At 37.5% G+C, this 24,700-nt stretch overlaps 1 protein-coding gene and 1 long non-coding RNA gene across 3 annotated transcripts in view; both read left to right on the top strand.

Moving 5' to 3' along the window:
* Nucleotides 1-14,383, top strand: part of KITLG (KIT ligand) — a 54,939-nt gene extending 40,556 nt beyond the window's left edge. Inside the window, exons 5-10 of one of the 2 annotated variants that reach the window (XM_085046219.1) lie at nucleotides 9-171; nucleotides 1,051-1,146; nucleotides 6,993-7,105; nucleotides 7,595-7,671; nucleotides 9,125-9,208; nucleotides 10,346-14,383. In XM_085046219.1, coding sequence (XP_084902345.1) covers nucleotides 9-171; nucleotides 1,051-1,146; nucleotides 6,993-7,105; nucleotides 7,595-7,671; nucleotides 9,125-9,164 — 489 coding nt within the window. In that variant the 3' untranslated portion in view covers nucleotides 9,165-9,208; nucleotides 10,346-14,383. The remainder of the gene's footprint in view (nucleotides 1-8; nucleotides 172-1,050; nucleotides 1,147-6,992; nucleotides 7,106-7,594; nucleotides 7,672-9,124; nucleotides 9,209-10,345) is intronic. The other variant, XM_085046228.1, reaches the window with a different exon arrangement.
* Nucleotides 14,384-17,073: 2,690 nt separating this feature from the next.
* On the top strand, nucleotides 17,074-23,946 carry LOC146443516 (uncharacterized). The gene is made up of 3 exons (XR_014848085.1): nucleotides 17,074-19,800; nucleotides 20,874-21,050; nucleotides 21,601-23,946. It is a non-coding gene; the product is annotated as an uncharacterized LOC146443516 (long non-coding RNA).
* Nucleotides 23,947-24,700: the final 754 nt, after the last annotated feature.

Genomic DNA, 24,700 nt, shown 5'->3' with positions numbered 1-24,700 from the left:
TGCTCTAGGACTTTGTAAAAGAAAATGGTCACCTTTATGAAGAAGGTCACTTCATTCCTGAGGATTTTTTTAGGCACTTTAATAGTACCATTGAGGTCTACAAAGAGTCTGCAGACACATTGGATAAGAATGACTGCATTCTGCCTTCAACAGTAAAAACACCAGAGAATGGTAAGAGAGGTCTCCTTTTGGGGAGAAGAATCTAAGTAGATATAAATGTATGATTTTCCTTGGGTTTCAGAGATGCTAAGGATCTGATACTGTGCTTCCATGTAACCTTTTTACTGCTAATTAAAGTAACTACTAACACTGAAAATTGTATTTCTGTCCAAAGTCAATTTCTATTGCCATCATTCCTAGATACATCATTCCTCAGTATAATCAAAATAACCTCACTTTATGCTGCTCTGTTTCCATTCATCCAAAATATATACTGGATTTTCTTTTTACATTGTTCTTTTTATCTTCTCTTAATGCTCTATTTAGTTTTTATGAGGTGGTAAAAGAGACTAAGATTGTACAACTGAAAGGAGAGGAAGTTAGGAAAAGCTGTAAATCGCAGCAGCCTTAAGTCGCCTTCATATTCATCCCACTTTTCTGAACAGGGCAATGTTTACTTCCTTTTAAAATTTTAATAAGCTCAGGTCAGGCTCCTGCCACTGTTTCTTATCCTTCCAGTAAATGGAGGGTTTGTATTACCTTTTCTTCTACTCTCTCTAGTGACAGATATTAGGTTTTTAATTAGGGCAATGTGTCCAGTTGTACAGTTAAGTCAGTAGTAACTGGAAGCAGAGCAGTGCCATAACCTCCCAACTTGTTAGCAGCAACTGCTTTTCCAGATTAGCTATTCAGCAGCAGCTCAGCACGCAGACACTTCTGCCTCGTAATAAAATTGCCTTTTTTTGGCTTAATCCACTTTATAAACAACCCTACAGCCAGTTTTTAAAACAGCCCTATAGCCACATCAGAGTAGTCGTATAGCCCATCATCTTATATAGACGGAACTGTATTTTAAGTTTCATAATGCTGACACATTCATTTTCTATTTAGATTCCAGAGTCGCTGTCACAAAAACATTTTTGTTTCCTCCTGTTGCTGCCAGCTCTCTTAGGAATGACAGCATTGGCAGTAGCACTAGCAGTAACAGTAAGTACAAGTGATTGAATATATGTGTCTCCACTTTGTTCTGGTAGCTGGTTGTTATGAGAGCTCAGAGGAAAAGAATGTCATTAATTGTGCAAATTAATGGGAAGTTACACGTTCCTGATGGTGTACCATGTGTTTCTCAGCTGTCATACTGAAATGCAATGAACTTAACTAATCAAAATGTAGAGATACTATCGAGTTACAATTATGTGACAGCTCTCTACAACTTGGAGGGGGCAGGCCTCTTCGTTTTGGCTGTCATGAGGTCTCACTAGTCATATGGCCTCAGCAAATTTGGCTGTTCCAGACAGCTCATTTTAACTCTCAGAAAAGGAAGTTGCTCCAAATGAACAGAATAGCTGTCCTTAATCAGACAAGGGTACTCACGTGGACAAAGATGATGCCTGTATATTGCATTTTGAGAGTACTGTCAATCTCAAGATTTACAGCAGCCCTGAGGACAGTCCCCTTGTTTGTTGTAGCCACAGTAGGACCACCTCCACTGTCAGCACACTTTCGCTTGGGGTCAATGGCAAGCTTCTCTCTGGCATACTCATCTCCATGTTTCTTACCTGTCTTGGTCACTGTGTTACATGACTGGTCCCTGATAAGAGTCCAGAATGGTTGCTGTAAGAGCCTCAACATTACCTGTCATGAGGTCAGAAGGGGTATAGGCATCTGAGGTGGAAGGAAACAGTGAAGTTTCAGGGGCTTTTAGTGACATCATGTACAACAAGGTGAATGCTATCTGCAGCTTCCCATGTGCACAAAAGAAGGGGATTTTCCTTAGAGGTTCCTGAAATGGTTATCAAAGCTTAATCTTGTTGTTTCCTTGTTCCTGTTTCCCAGACACATCAGGATGACAGTGTGTATCTAGCTCTCTTTACAATGTCCCCTTGTCACTTCACAAGCATCTGTGTTATCTGAATGTGTGATGATGAAGTATGTGATTGGTTCTCCCTGTGCTTAAGAAAACATGTGCAAAGGGGCAGCCTGACGTAGCCTGGTGGGCACAATGGTAGCTCCTGATGGTGACACAATTGCTACTCAGCATGAGATTTTTCCTCATGCTCCTTCTCTTTGGAATGTGTAAGCTGGTTACACTCTGTGTTTCTAGCACCATGCATGCTACCTCGTAGTTGGCTCACAGCTGCTATCAGATTTGAAGCCCTTCTTGATTGCTTTCTAATTAAGAGTTGGTTTTAAGTCATCATAGCCCAGAACCCTCCGAGGAGAAGGAATTAAAAAACCCCCTCAGCTCCTGGCTGCCAGCCTGACTCTCTGGAAAAGAGAGGCCTCACTGCCATAGATTCCACTGCCATAGATTCCCAGCCAGAGCTGTCTGCAAATAACCTGATGAGCCCAGGGCCAACTGTGAGGCACTAGGAGGGGGTTAAAGAATGCATACCTGTCTCTCTCTCAGGTCTGAACATGTGATAATTTTTGCTGTCACTGCTAGAGGAAAAATATTCAGCCACAGCCTGAAGCAATGGGAATGGATCAAGAAGCCAAAAGACAGACAGATAGATTACAGGAGCAGTTCAGATGAAAGGAGTTAGACCCAATACAGTACAGGAGGGATGCTGGGCAGTGGAGCATGGCACCTGTGTCTGTACTGTGGAGGAGAGTGCAGAAGCAGGATTATTAATCTTGTTTTATTAGTGGAACTGATAATCAAGTAGGAAAAAAGCCTAATTAAAATAATGCAGTAAGTCAAAGAAATTGCTTGGCTGCCATATGCTGTACAGGTGTGTTTTAACTGATTATCATTCTCTTAAGCAAATTATTGGAAAATTGGATATCAGTTAACAGCCTTATGTAGAAATGAAATGAGGACTGCATGTCTGGGGCTGGGGACAGTTTGAACTCATAATCAGATTAAATTACATTAACTTGAATGCTGACTGCTTACATTGTAGTTATTCATGTGGAGGTTTTTTTGCAGGGAGGAAGCTGTGGAAGCTTTACTGACATTGCTGTTTTACTCCCTGAAATGGTCTTCAGTGACAATTTTAGTTTTGTCTTGGTTTTATTGCTAAGGGAATTTTCGTTTTAGTTAATCCTTACCTTCTCGGAGGAACAACAGTGAATAAACCTTATTAATTCCCATGTGAAGAGTGCCCAGCACAGTATTCCCTGGGTTCAGTACTGTTCTCAGAACAGCACCACTAGATTCAAATTTTAAAAAGGAAAACATTGAGAAAAAGAGAAGCCTAAAAAAATGCATTTCCAGATGCAAACTACAGTAATTTTAAAAAAATTAACCCTTTAAACAGTTTAAATTGAGCTTTTTTTTTTTTTTTTAGTTTAATAGTTCCTAGAGCATTTGGAAAAGTTCAGTGTTGCCTTCTTCTATTTTTCTCTGTAATTTCCTCACAATAATTTAGCCCTATTATTTAGTACCGAGCAGCTCAAAGAATGTGTAAACACAGAGATCTCTGTAACTGTTTTTAGGAAGAAGGTCTCCTTTTTTAATTAAGCAAAAAATACCATCGTTTAATTCAATAATTGCACAACAATTTGAAAATGTTCATCCATGGCTTAATGCAATTGGTGTTGCCTTCTGTGCCTTTGTTCCAAATTCACAGTTAATGGAAAACCCTAATGAACAGGTGAGAGCTCCTCTGCATTTTTACAGATAAGATCTTGTGGTAATTGTGTTGGAACTGAGCACAGGTAAACTGAAAATTCCTTTGAGATATATACAGCAAAAAAAAAATCGAGCCAGTGCTTTGAACCATAATCACACACGGCTCAAGGTAGGAAGCAGCTTAATAACTTCATTGTGTAGCTGAGTGACTTTTAATGTAAATATATTTTGTTCACAGCTTAACATCCCAGTGTCCATGAAGACTACATTAATCAGTGTCAAATGAGCTCACTTCCTTAGGGAATCTCCCACAAGATGCAGAGTGAGAGCTCTGAGAGATGCTGGCCTGCATCCACTCCCCTTTCTCAATTTGCTGGATAGGGATTTTTTTTAGAATGAATAATATACTAGCTGCAAAGCCAGCAGTTCCTCTGGTATTGCCCAAAGAGTTCATAAAGTTGCTAGTACACCTGGTTCCTGCTATTTCTTCTCCTGCTCTGCCTTTACAAATGATGGGAGACAGAATCTTTCTGTGTAGAGCTCCAAAGTTTCTAACAGAGGAAAAGGTCCCTATGGTAGCCAGCTTGCTTTCCTTCTCTCCCTTTTCTTTGTTGGGACACAAGTCCCTGGGAGGTTTTACAGACTGCAAATTCTTCAACCTGTTCTCTTTCAGATTTTAATATAAATAAAAGGCACATGAAGAAACCTGCCATGGCTCATTTTATTCTCCTCAGATATTTTAAGAGAATTTTTCCTGGACTCGAAAGTGAAATTAAATAATATGCTGTTGCTTACATTTTAAGGTAGTTCTGTATAACTTAACTTTCAAATTAATTCATACACTGACAAGTTTTGGAAAAAAAAATCTGTTGTCATTTTCAAAAGGTAGGCTGGGGAGAGTGTCACAGTGGGACTGCATTTAGGCTCTATCCCTGGGTTGCAGGTCCTCACACGGAAAGCTAATCATAAATTCCTTTCAGTTTTCCATAGATGATGAAGAAATCATCTGCATTGGAGATAACTTCTCAGAAATTAGATTTTTCCAGTTTTAGATACCTCTTTGTAAAGGGGTCCTTTCTGTTGTCTGAAATTGCATCAAGTTTGTGAAAAACACTGTTAAAAACAAAGGTACAAGACTATCCCTGATTGCCTAGCATACAGAACATTTCTCTAGAAGTTCATGTAAAAAACAGTGTGCTTGCCATGACATGCTGCCCAGCACTGCAGGTAGACTGAGGGTTTTTGAGGTTATACATTCTACCATAACATGCTATCAAATATATTATGCTCTACATGACCTGAAGAGTCTTTCCTTAGATTTTTATTTCACTTTTTATTTTTTTTCTGAAGTTTGCAGGGTGGAATCCAGAAAACATGGCCATGCTCATATGATTTACATAATTTAGTTGTAAAACTCAGCAGTCTCTCACTGAGAAGAATGGCGTTAGGCAAATGAGGGTTGCTTTTTACTTGCCTAGAGCACAAGAGCAATATGGAAATTTTCTTCTGAGAATACAATTCAGATAAAGTAACAGGAGAGCATTTTTTCAGTTGTTCAGGCTGGCTCCACCCCACTTGAGTTTGTCCAGTTTTCTTGAAGATCAGTTCTACAAGCAAACTCTCTGCCTAATCTGGGACAGAAAGTTAGAAAAGTTATACCCCTTCAGTTAATTTCTGCTCTTGGCTTTAATGTCTGAGCAGAGGCAGACTAATCAATAGCCCCTCTTTTTCAGCTGATGTTCACCTCTGTAGAACTTTGTCTGCTATCTTTCCTTTCTGTAGACAGATATCTTTCATGGTAAGCTAGCGTCAGTTCTGCTTGACTGATGTTTCCTTTTAGTGTGCCAAATCTACCAGATATTGGTGAAATTCAAGCCCCTACAGTCAGAACCTTGGCTTGGTAAACAGCGTATGAGAGACAGAGATATATGTCGTATACGAATATATAAGATACAGATTTTATGTTGTCTTACTTTTTATTTATGTCTGCATTGAGCATAGAAAACACATCTGAATTTCAGAGATAAAAAGAATATTTGTCTAAAGCTTGAAAAATGTCAACCAGAAAATCTCAGAGAGTTGAAAATTAATTCCTAGTTAATTAAAAGAACACTTCTTTCTAAACATAGTATTTTCTTGGAGGCTGTTTAATAATGTACTAAACACATGTTGTTTGACCCAGTATATCATACTGTATGTGCTTAGACATTTGCTGTTTGCATGAGTCACACAAATTTTGAGTGCTGTCAGTTCATTTTCATTTCTATGTATCCAATCACCTACACTTTTCCAGTGCTTACAGTTTGGTTCTTTTCCTGTAATCTGTCAATACACCCACCATTCAAGCTGCAGACACCCAGTTTGAAATGAACCAAACCTGGGTGGACAATGTCTAAACTACAAGTCTCCTGTGGTTCACTTTGCATTTCAGAAGGAGGATGCCCAGACTCTGAAGGACTTTCCACATCCTGCCCTTGATGAAATAACTGAAGGACCAAATTTTAGTCTCAGCATGCATGCAGCTCCCTGTGAGGGGAATGGAATTGTTTGTGTACATAAAAGAGTAGGATTCTGTAGTAGCTCTCCTGCATGCTGTAAGAGTAGCTCTAATGTTTTAAGAGTAGCTCTAATGCTATAAGAGTAGCTCTTCTGTATAAATGTTAAAAGCTATCAGGAAATGCTTATAACCAAATGAAACACAGTTAAACCTCAAGGTTACAAGGGTTTGATTTGCTGAAGTCAGTGGTACTTTTCCAGGAAGATATTAGAAGCAGTCAGGCTTATTCTGTTAAATTAACCTCTCTTGAGAGACCTCATGTTGGTCATTGATTAGTGGCAAGGCAAAGTGTCTGCAGTCAGTGGGAGTTGTCTGATGGAACTAATGCAAATGCACAAATTGACATATATTCTTTTCCAAAGACTCACTTTGTGTTTCAAAGTAAGACCTTCAAAAATTATTAAATCCACAACTATGAAGTGTGGGAAAGAGAAAATTCTCCACAAATGGTGCAAAGAGAACTAGTGTTGGTACTTTTAAACTCTGTTGTTTCAGAAGTGGGTGGAGCATCGTTGTGGTCAAAAATTTCCTGTAAGATTTTGTATCAAGTACATCTCATGTACTTTGAAGTATCAGTTCTGCTATTTAAGATGCTGTTATGTAGGTGGTGCATGAAAGTGCTCTTGCTAATAGTGTTGCCCCGAAGATAGTTTTCTGCTATAAATCTGTCTTCACTAATGAGAGTATCTTTAATTACAGAAGAAGCACTTGGCGGCTTCATTAGCAGCTCCAGCCTGCAGGGGATCAGCATAGCACTGACATCATTGCTGTCTCTCCTTATTGGCTTTATTTTGGGAGCCGTGTACTGGAAGGTAAGAGATGCTACATCTAACTGTTTACATAGTGAGGCTACATTTCTTAGCTCTGGGGAGGTGGGAACAGAACCATTCTGTATTTGAAAGCCAGAGATACCTCTTTTGATCTTAGCTGTGACTTGCAGATGTAAATCTGTGTGTCAAATTCTTGAAGTCCAGCATCAAAGTGCAAATCCTGTCTTATCAGCATGATCACTCTCTAATTGGAAACAAAAATTGTGGGATTCACCCAATTTTCTATTTCTCCTATTGTATATTGAGAAAGGCATTTTTTTGCTTTTGCCCCCTATGCCCCTTCCTACAATAAAAAAGCTTCAATAGTAAAATTATATCAGTAGCAGGTGTATGTTAGAGGACAAGATTTGGCCTACATTTTGCAAGATGACTTTGATATTGAAAATCTGAAGCAAATAGAAAGGTACAATTGTTTAGGGAGTTACTAAGGAAAGCTTTAGAATATTTATATTTAATACATTTTCTTCCTAGAAAATACATCCCAAATCCAGACCAGAAAGTGATGAAACTACACAGTGTCATGACTGTCAAGAGGAAAATGAGATAAGGTATATTGTTTCACTTTATATTTGTATTTACAAATGTAATTTTGTCTCTGAGAGCTACTTCCTGTTTAGCTCTGTCATAAACACAAAAAAAACCCAAACACAAAGTCTTGCCACAGAGGTAAAGTATGTGCTTAGAATGTGCCCTTTAAGGGACTTTGTGGTTTAAACACAGAAATTGATATAGAGAATATTTCTGCATACAGAATTTTATTAAGGGGATATTACTTTGTCTGTCTTTATTCCCCCTGTGAGAAAGGATTGCTGAGACCCATAGGGGAAGCAACAGAATAAACTAAATGTTGTTATTTGCTTTGTGGTGTAAAGCTAGTTTGAAACTATGGAAATAAATAGAGAGCAATGTTTTTCTGGTTGTACTCCTAAATCCTTTTAAATACTTTTTCCAATAACATTTTTATGTCCTTTCACTTTTTTACATTCCTCAGGGTACTGTGTTTTCCGTGTTTGTTTGGGTTTTTTTTTTTAATGTTTGTAGAAAGTTAATGAGAACTCATTCAAATGCTAATAACTTCCTAAGGCCATCCTGAAATGATTCAAGGCTCTGTTCCTACTTATACACTGCTTTATCTGATTTTTAAACAAAAAGTTCTTAGCCAATCAAAGATGCCTCAGAAATGACAGTTCAAGGCTTTGGAGTTCCTTGGACATGACTTGGGCAAGGAATTCTGTGAAATCCAGGAAAGGACTTAGGGTAATTTTAAGTTAGAGTAGTCCACACTAAAGTATCTTGAGGGTATTGTATAACTTCATATTTCATGATGTTTGGTCAGATTTTAATTATGAATGATTTAGGGAAAGATCTGATGCAGGTGTCAGAAGGACACATCCTCTAGTGCTCTTACACTGTGTGAAATGCCTGGTGCTGCCTGTCGTTGAAGGCAGAAATAGGCAAGTTTCTGATCTAGTACTTTGGTCACAGGAGCTGAAATTTTCAGGGTTTAAGCTTGTTAATGTAATAAATTCTTAAAACAAATTTTCTTCATCTGCAGTATGTAGAACGGAAGACTGTGTGTTCATTTCACCAGGTATATCAGTTGCTTCGAATAACTCATTCTGCACCTCATCCTCCTAGCTGTTGAAACCTGTGAAGTGGAACATATATCTTCCTTTTAACTTCACAGAAGACATAAAACATTATTTTATATTGAGAGGAAACAGTTAAAGGCAGGAGAGGGCCGAACTTGAAACAGATTGCATTCTCCATCAGATGTCTCCTTGAATATATGATGTGTTTTGGCTTATATGGCACAGATGAGTATTACAAATTTCTCCTCCCTGAGAAATAAGGAATATTCATCTATAAGTAGGAATAACTAATATCAAACATAAATTATAATTCTTTGGGTTCCTGTTTATTTTAAGTAATTTATAAACCCTTCTATTTCCTTGAAAGACTACTACTGTAGTAATAAAGTACCTTTTTTTTTTTTCCCAGTATGTTGCAGCAAAAAGAAAAGGAACATCTACAAGTGTAGCTGTTGCTTTTTCTCCCTCAACACTGTTACTGTTTCGTGTACTGGTAAGTTGTTTTGGTCAGAGTCTTCTCATAGACTTAACTATTTTCACCTGCTGCAATATAAAGCGATTCAGAGTCCATTTTGGGGAAAAAATAAATCTTGCTGTCAGTTGGCTTAATTTGTCCATATGACCTTTAGCAGCTAATTTTATTAATCCTGTATCATTAATTCAGACCTTTGTTTTTTAACTTTAATGCTTCAAAATAAAATGTAGAAGAATTCCAAAATGAAGGACAGCTACTGCTTCTCCTTTTTGGTGGTAGAGCTGATATAGAGAAGCCTTCAGCTGTTGTGCTACAGCTGTTTCAAAGCAATATGAGCTAAAAAACACAATCTAGTAAAAGTAGCAGGTGAGTGTAGGAGAGCAGGCCAAGTAGAGCTGAGCTTTTATTAATTGTAGCTTAGTCAGCACATTTTGTAGTCTCTGTAGCCTTATCATTCTTGCTTTAGTATGTAAGAGTGAACAGCAAAGGTGAGTGAGGTTTCTCAGTCCCAGCTGTCCTCTGCAGAACAGTGCACTTCTCTGGCAAGAGGCTTCCTACCACAGAAACTACTGTATTTAATCTATGGCATCTATGTAAGGGTCTGGAAAATTCAGCATAACAGACAATCTCAGCTTTGCAGTTCATCCGGTAGCAGTTACTCTCAGATGTTTGATGTGATTGAGTTAGCTGCAAGTTGAGAGGTTTTCAGTCTCCTTAATGGCTTTGTTCTAACTAACATCTACTCATTGAGAAGGAAAGTTGTCACTGCATTGGACAAGGTGTTGCGATTTTCCAAAGATGTAAAATCAGTTTGGTATTGACTTGTCCCCATGACATCAAAAGGAAGTTTGCTGCCAGAGATTGCCATTGCCAAAATGCACAAACATAGCAGTTCTATAAAACTATGAGAGTTGTTTCATTTCCTTAGATGACATCAATGAGCTTTTGCAGGCAAGTGTGTTCTTGGACCAGGAAGGTACATCTTATAACAATTTTCTTTCCAAGTAAAGAAATCTCTATGCAAGTGTCATTAAACTTATTTCCAGGATTTTAAGAAAAAATTGTCTATGTTGTATGTCTGTGAAAAGCACTACTGCTTAGTAATACAGAGAGGAAAACAAATCAGCAAAATCAGAATTTCTGTTTTCTCTTCAGGCAGGTAACAGTTCCATGTTCGCTTCATAAATGAAGCAGCTTTAAGCACATTCGTATTCCTTCTGGAGTGACAGACTGAGTCTGCATCTGTTGTTGCTGCCCATGACTCCATAGACATGATACAGAAATGAGGACAATTTGTGTTTGTTACTGTGAAATCAACACTGAATTGAACAATGACAAGAAGAGTGTGCACTTAGCAGGACTGTATCTTATGTGAATATCTACCTTGTGTGACATTTGAGGATTTTTAATTGCATTAATACTTTCAGCTGACTCTGGCAAACAAAGTATGTCCTGAACAAAAATGCATCTTTCAAATGCCTCCAACTGTGTGTAATCATTGCAAGTCATAAATACCTTTTGCATCCTTAATTTAAAATCTGTGTCCTCTGCCTTACACTGATGTCTTCAGATGAAGGTCTCTGAACTGACAAAAATGCAGGAATGGATACAGATAACATACTCTTCAATATTGTATATAAAACTTGAAAGCAAAGTTATGCCATGAGCTCGTGTTCTAGACTTAGACTTATAAGGAGCTGTGTTTATGCCTGTCAAAGGCTGTGTGTACAGCAACATGTGGTCTCTGTTGGGTGCCAGGTGGCTGGTTGCCCACCCCAGAAAGCCTCAAGAATTCATCAGCGTTGGTGGTCTCTGTTCAGGAGAAGCAAATACTGGATGAAGACAAAGTAAACAGGAGGTGAATATACCTCATGGAGCTTCGAAGAATTAAGAGTAACTGCTGGGTATGTGAGCACTGGTGAAACTTCCAGCCATGCTAAGGGAAAATAAAGAGTCTGAATTGTGTTTAAACATCAGAGTAAAGACAAACCCATGAAATGCATTTTAAATTCTGAAGATGCATGCCATTGATGTCTTTAAATGTATAGCATAGAAAAGCTGAAAGATCCTGAGAGTGTATTTAGCTTTTACTTACATCAGCTGTAATTCATGTTTGCGTTGTCTTTTAAGTGATTAGTAAGCTTTAATAACCTGGCATTCTCCAGTCTTGAAGGTTAATTCTTTTGAAACAAAAGAGAAAGGCTTTGTTTCCCACTTGTCTTCTGCATCTATTGCTGTTATAGCATCCATGGAATATGAACAGGACTGATGTACAGATGTGCATTTTCAAGTAAATCTTAAAATACCATGGTAAAAGTTGTAAGTGTTGTTTGCATCTTTTCATCTTGTCTCTTGCCAGAATGAATATGAATTATTTATCTGTATTAAGGGGCTGTACTTCAGAAGGGTAAAGTGTAAAGTCTCACATCAGATGACAAACTGTCTTCTGTTGTGACATTGACCAGCTCAACAAGTTCTAGTTTAAGTAAATTGAAAACAAAAAAAAAACAAACAAACAAACCGTTTTAGTGTTTTGCCTAAAGTTGGAGTTCTCTTTAAAATGTATAGTTACTAAATTTTTTAAGAGTTGTTGTGGAAATTTTAATCCTCTGCTGAATTTTCTGAGAACCATGCATAAAAAGAATATGTCATACATATAATATATACATGTGTGTGTGTGCATGTGTGTGTGTGTGTGTGTGTGTATTATTGGTAAAACTGTCTTTCATACTTGCAAAAAAGAAAAAATCTCAGAACTTTATCATACTTGATGACAGAGCTTATGTGTGCATGTAGCCTCACTGTGTGGAATTTTGACCCTACTGCAATCAATGTTGAAATTTCTCATGAATTCACTGTACAAGGATTGATAATGTGGAACTTTTGTTTATACTCAGGCCCTTTTTGCACTTTCTGTTTGTCAGAAAAGGGTCTTCAAGTCCTACTCAGCTAGTATAAATTAGCATATTTCCATTGAGGATTAGAGGACTTTGGGGTTTGCATCATCTGAGGAACTTCTCTTAGACTAGATCAAAAGAAGCTGAGTGTGAGAATCATGCCTTCATGTTTATTCACAAGATGCTGGTGCACTCCCCAATTAATAACCAGGATTGATCATCACTTCTGAAAAGCAAGTGCATTCCTCAAACAATGGAATTCCCCATCTGAAGCTCAGTCTCCTTTGACACTGTGTAGTTCTTTACTCACAAGGCCCTCAGACTTTGAGTTTCAAACTTAAGAGTTACCCTAAAAGAAATGTCAGCATGACCTAAGTGATGGAAATTTTCACCATGTTGGTAATGCAGAGAATAATTCTGTATTGCTTTTGACTGAATGGAAAAGTATCCATAGTAAATGGAAGCGAATGTCCTTATAAATTGTACAAAAAATTTAAATACTTGATACAATGTGCTCTTGAGGCTAGCTTATGCATTTGAGGTGGTTTTTTTCTTAGATTCAGTCAAACAAAAATCTTGTATTTATTAATATTCTTTATTGATAAAAATGTTCATTTTCCTAAATGTATTCTTTCCAGAAAATCAAATACACAATAATGCATATTGGTGTGCCCCAAATTATACTTTGATATTCAAAAGCACGATATTTTAGGCTTCTTAGTCTTCAGTACTATAGAAAATATCAGTTATAAAATGAAACATACAATAGACATAGATTGACTATGACAAAATATTCACCTTCCAGGATCCACATCTTGAAGTAAGTAATTTTCAAATGATGTCAGACACTTTAATCTCTTCCGTGGAGCAAGGTAAATTTAAGGTTATATGAGAACAGAAAGAAAAGTAATGTAAAAACTTTTGACTTTCACATCACAAACATTGTTCTTTGAATGTGCACCAAAGTCTTATGACACCTGGAGTGGCAGAACTGTTGTTTGACCACATTGTTTTCCCATTCTTTGCCCCCCTTTTGAGAGATCTGAACACAGCATTGGGTGTTCTCTATCCTTTTGCAAAGCAGAAGGACACTTCTAGACATTCATGGATATGCTAGATGGCATGGCACTTGGAAGTGGGATCATGAGTTTACTGGAAACTTTCTGTGCCCACTGAGGAGATCTTTACTTTGGATATAAGTGAAATTTTGAAAGACAACTGACTTGTGGGACACCTTTGAAGTCAATGGAAATAGAATAAGTTACTGTTCAGTTGGAGATGGGGTGGCAAAAAGAGATCTTTAATTGTTTATGTATTCCACTGTAAGCTGTTTAACTTCCGGAGAGTGATCTGTTTTTTAGTCTTCTTTTTGGGTAGAGAGAGCCTGTGCGTTAACACAGCTGGAAAATTAACACCCTTCTTCTTAAAATAAAACTGGGGGTAAATAGGTGGTTTTTTGGTGTTTTTTAATACCGAAGTCAACCAAATTTGGCTTTTGGATGTCTGTGGTTTGGTGACAAATGTAACATTTTTAGGTTTCCTTTGAAATAGTTGAACTTTGCATGCAATTAATAGTGGCCTTGTGAGAATAAAAAAGAAGATAGTCTTCCTCTGAGTAACTCTGTTCTACTTTAGATGTGTGTTTACTTGAATGAATTAATGGTACTTATTTCATCCTGAGGTCATTTTATAAGCAAGCTTATAAAATAAGCAGGCTTATAAAATGTGCTTTACTATGGAGTATGTGTACACCCTGCACATTTTTTAGATTCTCAGCTGCAGCAGCTCTGTTTTCTCTGTTGCTCTCTCTATGTAATATACTGAAAATATTCAGAACACAAAATAGAATTATTAAATTGAAAATCTAACTGTACATATAAAATACTGATATTTTGAGTTATACATTTAAGAATTATCCAGCAGTCTTCAATTCAGGAATCTGATTCAACTGTCTTAAATGCATATTTACACTAATGGTGGCATGTTGCTATTTTGTTATCAAATTGATGGAACATGGAAACTTCAGACTCTTTAGTGATAGAGACACAGATATTTGCTGGTTGCATCATGGGCAAATTCATTTATTTCAATGTAAATGTCAGCACAGTTTTGCATATTTCCATTCTGACTGAAGGTAATCAACAAAGTTTATAAAATGTGATGTGTATGTACATATGTGTCCTCTTAAAGATAGATGTTTTCCCAGATCCCTTTTTATACCAGTTCAAATTTGGAATTTACATTATATACATATACTTTATTGTTCTAAATAAAGATATTATGCACTGTCAAATAATTAGTATATTGCATTGTGTCAGTCCCATTTAAGACCTTTTTAAAGTCCTGTCATCATCTGGAAGAATTCTATGCCAGAACAGCTTAACACTTCCATAAAATGACTGTATTTTAGATGAGCTGGGTATATGCCCACTCCACACTCCCTGTTTCACTCCAGTGTAGTTTTATTCCATGTTAACAAATGTGTGTTACTAAACATACTTTTGCCCAATGTTTCTGAATGATATTAAATAATATGTTTTAGTCTTAACAAGATGGGTTGTTTCAGGATTTCACACTACATTAACAGCTTATAGAACCACTTCCTTACTACTTTTCATGTAGCTGTTGATGATAAATTTTCTCCCAAAGTTCAAACGTTTTTAAAATGGATTAAGTTTCTCAATAGCTACAATGAAGCATGTGCTAACACAATCAAGTTTTGTGTCATTACATACTTAAAGGGAATTATTATGTGCTGATGCATAGTGGAAAATATGGTTAAATTAAAGCAGACTGCCAAAATTGTGAAGCATGAGGGAATGAAAATTTAGCCCTCTTTTTCCTCCACCGTATCCCAACATAAGTTATTTCAACATGTAACAGGAAAAATACAGTTCCTCTGACTTGTGGCCCCTTCTGCAAAATCCCACCATAAGCAAGCAGGAGTTAAAAATACAGATGACACTTTTTCCAGACAGATGTGAGCCTTGGGCTTCTGGCCAGTCATAAAATGCAGGGACAATTTTCATTCTCTTTTGGCAAGATATTTTCTTGAGCTCATGGAAGAATATTCAGCTGAGATCACAAAAGCCTCTTTGTTTGTCACCAGTTCTGCTCTGCAGGATAATAGCATGATAGCAAAATTGGCCCAATTAGAGTAAAGAAGCTGCAGAGCAGAATGTATAGCTTTTGTCATTTTAAGTGACTACCACAAGTGACAAAATGTCATCTTAGAAATTTCACCTTGTCATCTCCTACATTGTGAGTGATGATTATTAGGGACCCCCCAGGTTATTTAATCTGTCATGTTCTTAAAGTCAAATATTTTAGACCTTCCTTTTTCTCAGCAATGCTGTCATCATTAACAAAACACAGAACAGCCTTCACCTTTAGAAATGACAAAATGGGGATGTGTCTCAAAACCAATTAATAGCATCAGTGAAGGCAGAGACATAGCATCCAAATCTTTTAAATATCATCCCCGAGAATAGAGCAGTGAGTTCTTTGAGGCAAATACTTCTTTGCCAGAAGTTGAGAAGAAAGTATCCAACTGATATGGTGTTACCACTTGGTAGTTTGTTGTTAAGTCTTCTTTCATATTGTTCCAGAGGAATCCAATTGCCTCAGTCAGTAAGCACTGTGTTTTCTTGATTTTATATTAAATGCACTAACCTTTGGATCAAACAAAGGGTTGTGGGAATGAAGAATGTTCTTAGGTGCTATAATTGGGTACTCAATGCATTTCAGATAGAATCACTACTACTTGGCAATGTTTAAGTGGGCATCCTAATGTACCTATAATGTAGTGTGCACGTGTGTGGGATGAGGGGTGCTGGTGAGGGTGGAGGAGGAGCAAGTGGTTGGATTTAGCAAATTTTACAGGTAACTGCCATGAACTTCAATCATATACCCTGAAGGAATGGCTGCATGTTACAGAATCTCTTCACAAATCCATCTCTTGGCGGGAGCGAGCCTCAGGACTGCCAAGTTCCATGCACTGATCAAAAGGTTCACTGGGCATCCCACGCTGTGCTGTGCTCCCCAGCCATTGGCAGCTCAGCACCATCACCTTTCCTGCTCTGTGGCTGTGTGTGCCAGAACCATGCACACCTAGCATGTCCCTGGGGGTTCAGGTAATGAATCCATCTCGATTTCCATAGAGGCCACCAACGTTATTTCATTGAGAGCCAAAAATCTGACTCTGGGTTGCATAACTGGTCTTCTGTATTTCAACCTGGACTAGAAGTGGAAACTCGGCAGAGACCCAGGTTTTCTTTCTTGCATACACACACCTTCATGTCCTGTCATTATCCAGTCCCTCCTTCAGCCCGACCCAGACTCCCAGTGCTCTCCTGTTGAGTCATGCTCTGCAATTAAGGCATCATGTATCCCGGCTGCAGTTAGCAGCCTACCATTAGCAGTTTTTATGTAGACAGTAAACATTTGAGTTAGTATTTAGGAAGAAAACACTTCAAAATGTTTAGGAAAAGATTAGACTTCTGGGGTCAGCTATAACCAGGGCACTGCTACTCCGACTGTAAACTGCACTGCACAGCAGTATGCATGCCAGCTGCGAGCACAAAAATTCCCACAGAGTTTTCCTCAGGAACAAACAGTTTATGCTGAATAAATATGTTAACCCTGTTTTCCTCTAAAAATACTTGCCCGTCAGATTTAAGATAGCAAGAGCTGGTCAATTTAATCAGATGCTTCTTCATGCAGTCCTCTCTCACAGGGCTCCTGCTGATAAAACTTCCTGAACAGACCAACTGAAGTCTAACCTTTCCTTCTGGTGACCTTCTTGATCTTGCTCAGACTGATTATAGCCAGAGCTCATTTTGCTGGGTTTCATCTTGCTGCATCCCCACCACCTCCTGGAGCCCTTGCCTATCCAACCATGAGTCAGCTCAAGCTCTGTGCTTTTTCCACCCCAAATCTTGCTGGGTTGACAAAGGCTGAGGAGCAGCCTTTATCATATTAAAAATAAAAGCACCATTTCTAAAGAAAATGTAAAGATAAGCAACAATACAGGAAGTCAGTATGACTGACTGCAGTCCAACATAATTGTCAAATTCCCTGATGGTTTTGTGAATATCATGTCTAAATATCATGACAACAGCTTAAAAATAAGCTGGAAACTTTGACTTTTCTACATTTTTAAGACTAAGAAAGTGTAATATCTCTGAGAAACTGTACTTAGCAAAAAAATTAAATAGCCTTCACAAAAATGGTAATGTTTTAAATTCTACAAAGTCTGCCTAGCTCTGTAAATAGTGGCAGAAAGCAACCCAAAAACTTAAAAGATAACATCCAATAAACAAGTCATATACAGCAGCTATGCACTCAGGAAATCAGATTTTGGAGGTTTGCATGTCGTTTATTTATTAGACAAAATTATTTCCAGGTTCTGGAATTTTATGGACTTCATTAGAGGGCAGAATAAGCATAAAAGGAGATCATAGCAAATTGTTAATTCACATTAACCAGTTAATTATATTAAACTCTTGCATATAAACCATGTAATTTCACACAGGGATTCTTGAATTTATTCTGCCAATTTATAATGGACATTTTACATTGCAAATACCTATTTTATCTGAATGGAAAGTGATATGAAAGCAATTTTACTACACGGAAAAGTATTAACTGTCATTATGTAAAAAAGATATATATATCATTTCCACTTCAAACTATTCTGTGTGGTTCTATAAAGTGATAACAGTGCTCTAGTAAGGGCAAAGTTCAACTGCAGGACACAGAGGCAAGTATCATATAATTCTGGCAATTAAGTAAATCATTTGAAATATCAGCACATGCCATCTATTTGATAAGATGTTACTTTTCGTGGAAATGTAAAAAAAAACCTGTTTGAGGAGGAAACAGCAAAACAAGAAAACACAAGTGTTTTTTTCATTGAAGAGTGTAAGATACCTTTTCTGTTCACAACCAATTTTATGACCTTAAATACTTCTCTGCTCTAGGTCAGCAATTTGTCTTCACAGCCACCAAACACATTTCTGCACTGAACTCCATTGCAACTGTTTCTTCATGAATTGTTTCCAGTCTCATTACAAGAGTCTTTCTGTTTCAACATGTTTTGGATCTTAGCGTTTCTGGAAATCAACCAAAGCTACAGCTCTAGTGAAAGCTTATCTGCAGAGAAGTCTCTAGTGGTTGTGTGTGTTAGTTTCCCACCATTTATCACAGCTCCTCTGCCTGAGGTTACTGCTTTCAGAGCAAAGCTGGCAGAGCAGCTCAGGTAAGCCTTTCTCGCTGTTTCAATACCAAATCAACCAGGCGAACTTGAAACACTGTAGAAACTGCTGCAATTTAATAAATGAAGCTGAGGTGGGCCATAGAGCACTACAAGGGTTGAGGACATCTCTCATCATACATTCTGCCAGTTCTCTGGAGGGAGAGGCAATGTCCAGCAGAGGACTGATAATGGACACCTGAAAATGTGAAAAAATCGCACCACAGCCAATAGCAACCATCTGTCTGCAGTCTGCTACTAAAAATAAACACACAAACATGCTGACAGAGTGGGCTGGCAAATCAGCCATCCTGGGAACAAACAGCATAGCAACACAAAAGCTGATACTTGGTCGTACTGCAAGATCTTCAGAAATACCAAAGGACGAGCTCCAGTTTTGAAGTTATTCCCTAGAAACTAGATTTACAATAATCAAGAAATTAAACCGTCCCTTCTTGCCTAATTTCCCATTATTTGAAGCACACTTTATTCATTCCAGATAGTTTCATAAAGACAGGCAGGACTTCAGAGCACCAGTGGAGCAAAAAGAGCCAAACCTACTGGCTCTTGCAGCTGGAAAGAGATATGGAATGGAAATTAATTTTTAAGTGCTTTTTCTAAAACATTACATCTCTGGGTTCAATAAAAGCTTTTGAGTCACTCGGTTTGTTTGCTGCAAGCACTGATGTGCAGATTTTCCTTCCTGCAGTAACCTTGAGGACAAAGACTCAGTTTTTGTCCTAGAAAATAACATCAGTTACATTTTATCCATCTACTGGGAATATTTACTTTAGTATGCTCGAAATTGATTAATGTCTACAAAAATGTTACGTTTAGAATTCAGCCAAGCATAGTGTCTGCATTGTCTATACTGAGGACTATCATGCTTTTGTTTTTTCCTCTTTCTTTCCCTTCTTCACAATCGTTTGCAATCTTTTTTCTCTTGAACTTAACCCACTTTTGGTTGTGTGTCCCTTCACTTCTTGTTTGATCTTTTCTGCCTACCTCTAGGAATGAAAAACTAGAATATTTCATCAAATCAAAGGAATAAAAAAAAATTAAAGCACATTCAGTTAAAAAAAAATTAACCAATTTTTTGAAAGACCTAGTCTTTAATCTTATATGGATCTAACTCAGGTTTGGCATGATAAGGTGGGTCTAGATAAGCCTCATTATATTAAGTAGGTAGAATAAAGATGATACAAATATTATTAAGCCTCAAAGAAATAAAGACAGATATTTCAGGTTTTGAGATATTACCTTTTGTTTCTTCCCCCTGCTTATAGCTAACTTCTCCTCTCCCTTGTGTCTAGGAATATAAAAAGAAATGTTCTATCAAAAGTTCCTCCTATGTTGTAAAGCTTTAACATGGTTTTTTATTTAGTATTTTAGGAAAACATGCTAGAAGAATAACCCATCCTCTATCCAGTACAGCCAGTGTTATCTTCATCGGTTCTGAAGTAAGTAATTTTTACTTCCCAGTGCTAAAATGCTCATAATCTCTCTGGGTCTACTCAACTAACAACAGTCTTTATTCTTAATGTCATTTAGTGTCTCACTTACATCTCTCTTGCTGCACTGTGGTACTTGCTTTCCTGAAGAATGGAGAACAGACTATTATCTTCCACTCTTCACAAGCTTTCTAGACATATTAAGCCTATTAAATTTGGTTAGTAGGGGGTTTTTGCTTTAATTCAAAACATGCTTTGATAGAAATTAATGTTGCTGCTAAACCACCATTGCAACCACATTTCTGGTGCAATAAAAATGCCAAAAATGGAAAAGTATCAAAATATTTTAGACCAATGGATTGTAGAAAGCTGGAAAACATACATTAGTTTGGGAACTAATTATTCACCAAGATTTTAATATATTTGATTATTACAGGAATTTTTCAAAATATTGATATGTTTTATTTCACTGCCTTCAGTAAATGTACGTCTTGTGTTATATGGTACTTATGTCTAAATAACTGTTCAATTAAGTAAAAATGCTCTGAACTTTTGAACTCCAATCATTAAAGCCATCATAAATCATGACGTTTTATATTTTTGGGCAGGTTAATCAAAACAGTGAAGGGCACTCTGTTGAATGAGATCAGTTGCCTCTGATGTTTCAGAAGCAAACTACTGTGAAATGTATGTTTTTAGACATGGGCTTTATACTCAGTTTTTCTCTTTCTTAGATGAAGAGTCACTCACTGTCAAGTTGCATCATCAGTATAGCACCCTTTGGAGCTCTAACTTATTCAAAATATATTAGAATTGTCTTTTACTGACTTGTATTACCAATGGACATGCATGTGATAAGGTTTGCTTTTCAGATAAAACCTCTGGATCTACAGCCAATTCTGTGTCACAGGCAAAAACACAAAAGAAGCTACTTTTGAGCAGAATTGAAGTCACACCAAAGTGTGTTTGTATGAATTTGTATGAATGTATTTGAATGGTCTCCTTTTCTTTGGGAAGACACTTGAGTTTAAGGGAGAGATTTAATATTTCAGACTGATTTGTATTTGCTTATCCACCATCAGGAACCTGAAGCAGATTCGAGGCATGGGTGGGAGCAGTGAGGCAGCACCAGACTTGGCAGAGAGCCTGATGACCTCTCTAGCTGCATGAAGATCATTGCTGCTACTCATGAGGGTTACACACCATGCTTTTCCTCCAGAGACTATGGAAAAGTGCTACCTAGCCCAGACACTGAGCAGGTCTGCAATTTTTTCTTTCCCATGATTTCTCTTCAAGAATCTCCATGTCCTCTTTTATTCTGTTCCCATAGATCCACCCAGTTTGCCAGGAAAGCCTGGGAAACACGTAAAAACGCCAAATGATGAAATCCAGTGAAGTGCAGACTTCCTTAGCTCATCCTCTTCACCTATCTGTGAGGGTCTCTTGCAAGGACATTCCCAATGCTGATATATTTGACCTTGTTCATGGTGGAGACATTATGGGAGGAATATTTTATCATTCCTACCAACACATTAAACCCAGCTTTCTCTGAATTCATTCGCAGCTTGGTCTATATGTTGTTTTTTCAACTCACCTAGCAAGAAGCTGCTATCTAGCTGCTAGCAGTGACATGAGAACAATACTTTATGTAAATAGCTAGCAGGTGGAAGTAGTCATTAATGCAGACAGTTCTGAAGGCAAGTGAAACAGCGTTTGGAAGAAAGCACTGTTAATGAGACTGTTGTTTAGTATTGTAGTCTGATTCAGAACATGCCATTCTGACTTCCTTATTTTTCACTGTATTTCCAGGAATACAGCTCCCCAAATGGACTTTCTGCAGCACAGATTATTTGGGATTATTATTTTCTCATCTCCTCCTGACTGAGCAGGACAGATACACTAGCACAGCTGAACACACTGGAGCATGCATATTTCATCTGAGCATGCACAGTGCCATGAAACATTCTTGTGCATATGCCAGCTTCCAGTGGCTGGACACAACAGACTGGTCTCAACCAAAGGCAAGCAAAGGCAGAACTCAATGTCTCATGTAAAGGATTTTAGGGGAGGGTGAAAGGACAAGTTCTTCATTGTTAGCAGAAATACTGGGAGCGCTTGGGGATGTGAATTGTTTTGCTTTCAATTTTTTTCCTATAGCACACGGAGAAAGCTCAAAGATTAGCAGGGAAGCAAGTATCTGTTTTCTCAGGCGTGTGTTATCACACATGAAAAAGCCCAGAGCCAGCAATAGAGCCATAAAAGTGACAGTTCAGTCTCCAGAGTGGGAGAATTGACAGGTACGTCCTTATTTGTCTCTGTTTAAATCACAGTACTCGACCAAAACCATTGGATGAGAATGTAGGTTGGAAGGGCTGCATGGAGATTGTCTGGTCCAAAGCTTGCCAACATTTCGCATACTTTCAGAAGGGTACGACACCCACACTTTGTGTTTTCTTTAGGACTTGTTGCTCTCTGCCTCATACTGTGTGTCCCAGTCCCCTTCATTAAATGCAGGGTAATGAAGTACACTCAGTGATTACATTCCTCCAGTTTAATAGGAAATTTGCTGGACTAGAATGCACTGCTTAAATACTTTCACTTCACTCTTCAGATCAATAGCTGTTAGACTCAACCTAATGCACAATCCACTTTACACTCAAATAGGTTTTCTGTGAAGGCTGGTTTTTGTTTTTGCATAGGCACCAAGACATAAAATAATCTTCTGCATTTAAATAGGGAGACTGAGAAGAGCTTTCAGCTTTTTAAAAGAGTGAGTTGACATTGCATTGTGGCAAAGTGTTATGCTGCATGTGTAACAAGTGGATGAGTCAGAAACCCGAGCCTGGACACTGTTTTTTTAACATATACTACCTCCATTTTCCCAAGGAGAAAGCATTCCTTTGTGGCCCATCACAGTGTAAAAAGCATAGAAAAGTTTAGCTCTGTATCCTTAGAGCAAAAATATGTGTTCTGCCTTACTTCAAAACTACTCATAAACTATGCTTTCAATGAATTTAATCTCTGTGAAACTCAGTTTCCATTCCCTATTTGTTACTGGACAGTGAAATAAACCAACAAACCGAACTGAAAACCACAGCCCACACAACAATTGTAAACAAATACTTTGATAGGTTATGTGAAAGAAAAAGGAAGAGCTAAGTGAAGTTTATTGATTTACTGATCTATTTACTGATTTCACATAGCAAGGAAAACTAAAATTATGTAATGAAGAAAAGATGAGAAAATGTGTAGCATATGAGATGTGAATTTTTCCCAGAATAATCACTAGAAAATTATCTTTTCTATACCACCAATTCCATACATTTCATATACAAGCAAATGTTCTGCCTTTTCATTGGAAATTATTTGAGTTACCAATATTCAAAGAAAAACTTTATATAAAGTTTTTTTTGTATAAAAAGACTCTAAGACAATCACTACGGAAGAGCTCTTACCAAAGTTTATGTTTTGATCAATTTTACTATATTACTGAAATCCAGAGTAGTATTTCTATGTTTATTTATAACATCTTGTTTTGCAAAAAGGGGCAAACAGTTGCAATATGACTCAAGTCTTGAACCAAAAGGAACTCATACAGCCAGTGACTTTCCCAGCCACACGTCATCAGGCTCAACAAAAGACCAATTAATCTCTCTTGAATATTAAAACAACAACTAATTTGAAAGGAAATGCCAGAGTACTGAGATGTTAGATACTAACACTCAATGAGGATTTTCATAAGTCTCCATTTAGTTTGGTGTTCCATCATGTCTGCACAACAAGCCCAGAATAAAATAAGATGCAAATGAAAAGAGCTACTGTTCAAGCACTTCATCATGAGCTTTTTCCCAGTGTAATATAGGATCCAGAGTAGGATAGACAGTATGAACACCAGCTGTGGGTTTCTGAGAGGGCAAAGGCTGATGGACTTAAAACATTGTGCTAGGAAGAAAGAAAGAAGCCAAAGCTTTCACCACAAAAAGCTTGCTTAGGTGGCATACCTGAGTATTTCAGAGCAAGAAAAATACTGGAGTGTTGGTATTTTCATTTCTCTAGTTATGCAAACAAAAAACTGTGATTATATTGTGAATAAAAATTTTACTAAAACCATAATTGTTTCATATACTAAACCTTTCATCCTAATTGAAAAAAAAAGTATCAAGACTCTATTTTGGCCTTTAATAATTCCAACATGTTCTAAAAATATCAACCTCCTAGTATCAAAGTTTCAGCAAAATTTTCAGGTGCAATATTATGTCACAAAATATTTAGTTAACCTATTTGATTTTGCACTGAAGTTACATAGGAGCATATTTACAGATACAATTTATCTAGAGATACACAAGAAATTACAATATCTGAGTTAAAAGGTGCTTGCCACATCCTAACTGCCAAACTTGATCATAAGATCCATTCTCTAGATAGTTCAAACCTCACTTAGCTACTGAGCATGAAAAACAACAGTTGAAGACTGTAGGTAGGATGCTTCTACACAATGTCTGAAAAGCAGACCCTGACATAAAGCACAGGTTAGAGTTTGGATCTTGTTCCTCAGCTCCTCCTTTTCACATTTTAATGTATTTATAATCATGTAAGTAATTTGTCACTCTAAATCTGAAGCTTCTCAGGCAAAAAGTTGTGTTTTGATTGAAATAAAAAATAAGTAATGACTACCTATTGCTAGAAGTCACAACAAGCATTGAGGCAGGGCAAACTCTGAAATGGCAGCACATTTATGGGTGAGATAGGTTGTAGACCAGGGAATGTACAAATTGGCAATCTACTTAGTGAGATAACACCCAGGTATCAAGAGAAAAGCAAGACCTTTCTATAATCCTGCCCCATCTTCTGCCTTCCTTAAGCTTACAGGATCAAAAGTACATTTCAGGGCAGCTTAGCAGCTAGCAGA

Source organism: Lichenostomus cassidix, chromosome 1Aa, assembly GCF_008360975.1.
Source record: "Lichenostomus cassidix isolate B80296 chromosome 1Aa, HeHo_3.0, whole genome shotgun sequence".
NCBI classification, from domain to species: Eukaryota; Metazoa; Chordata; class Aves; order Passeriformes; family Meliphagidae; genus Lichenostomus; species Lichenostomus cassidix.
The sequence above is the reverse complement of the archived record's forward strand: the minus strand, read 5'-3'. Positions and strand labels throughout refer to the sequence as shown.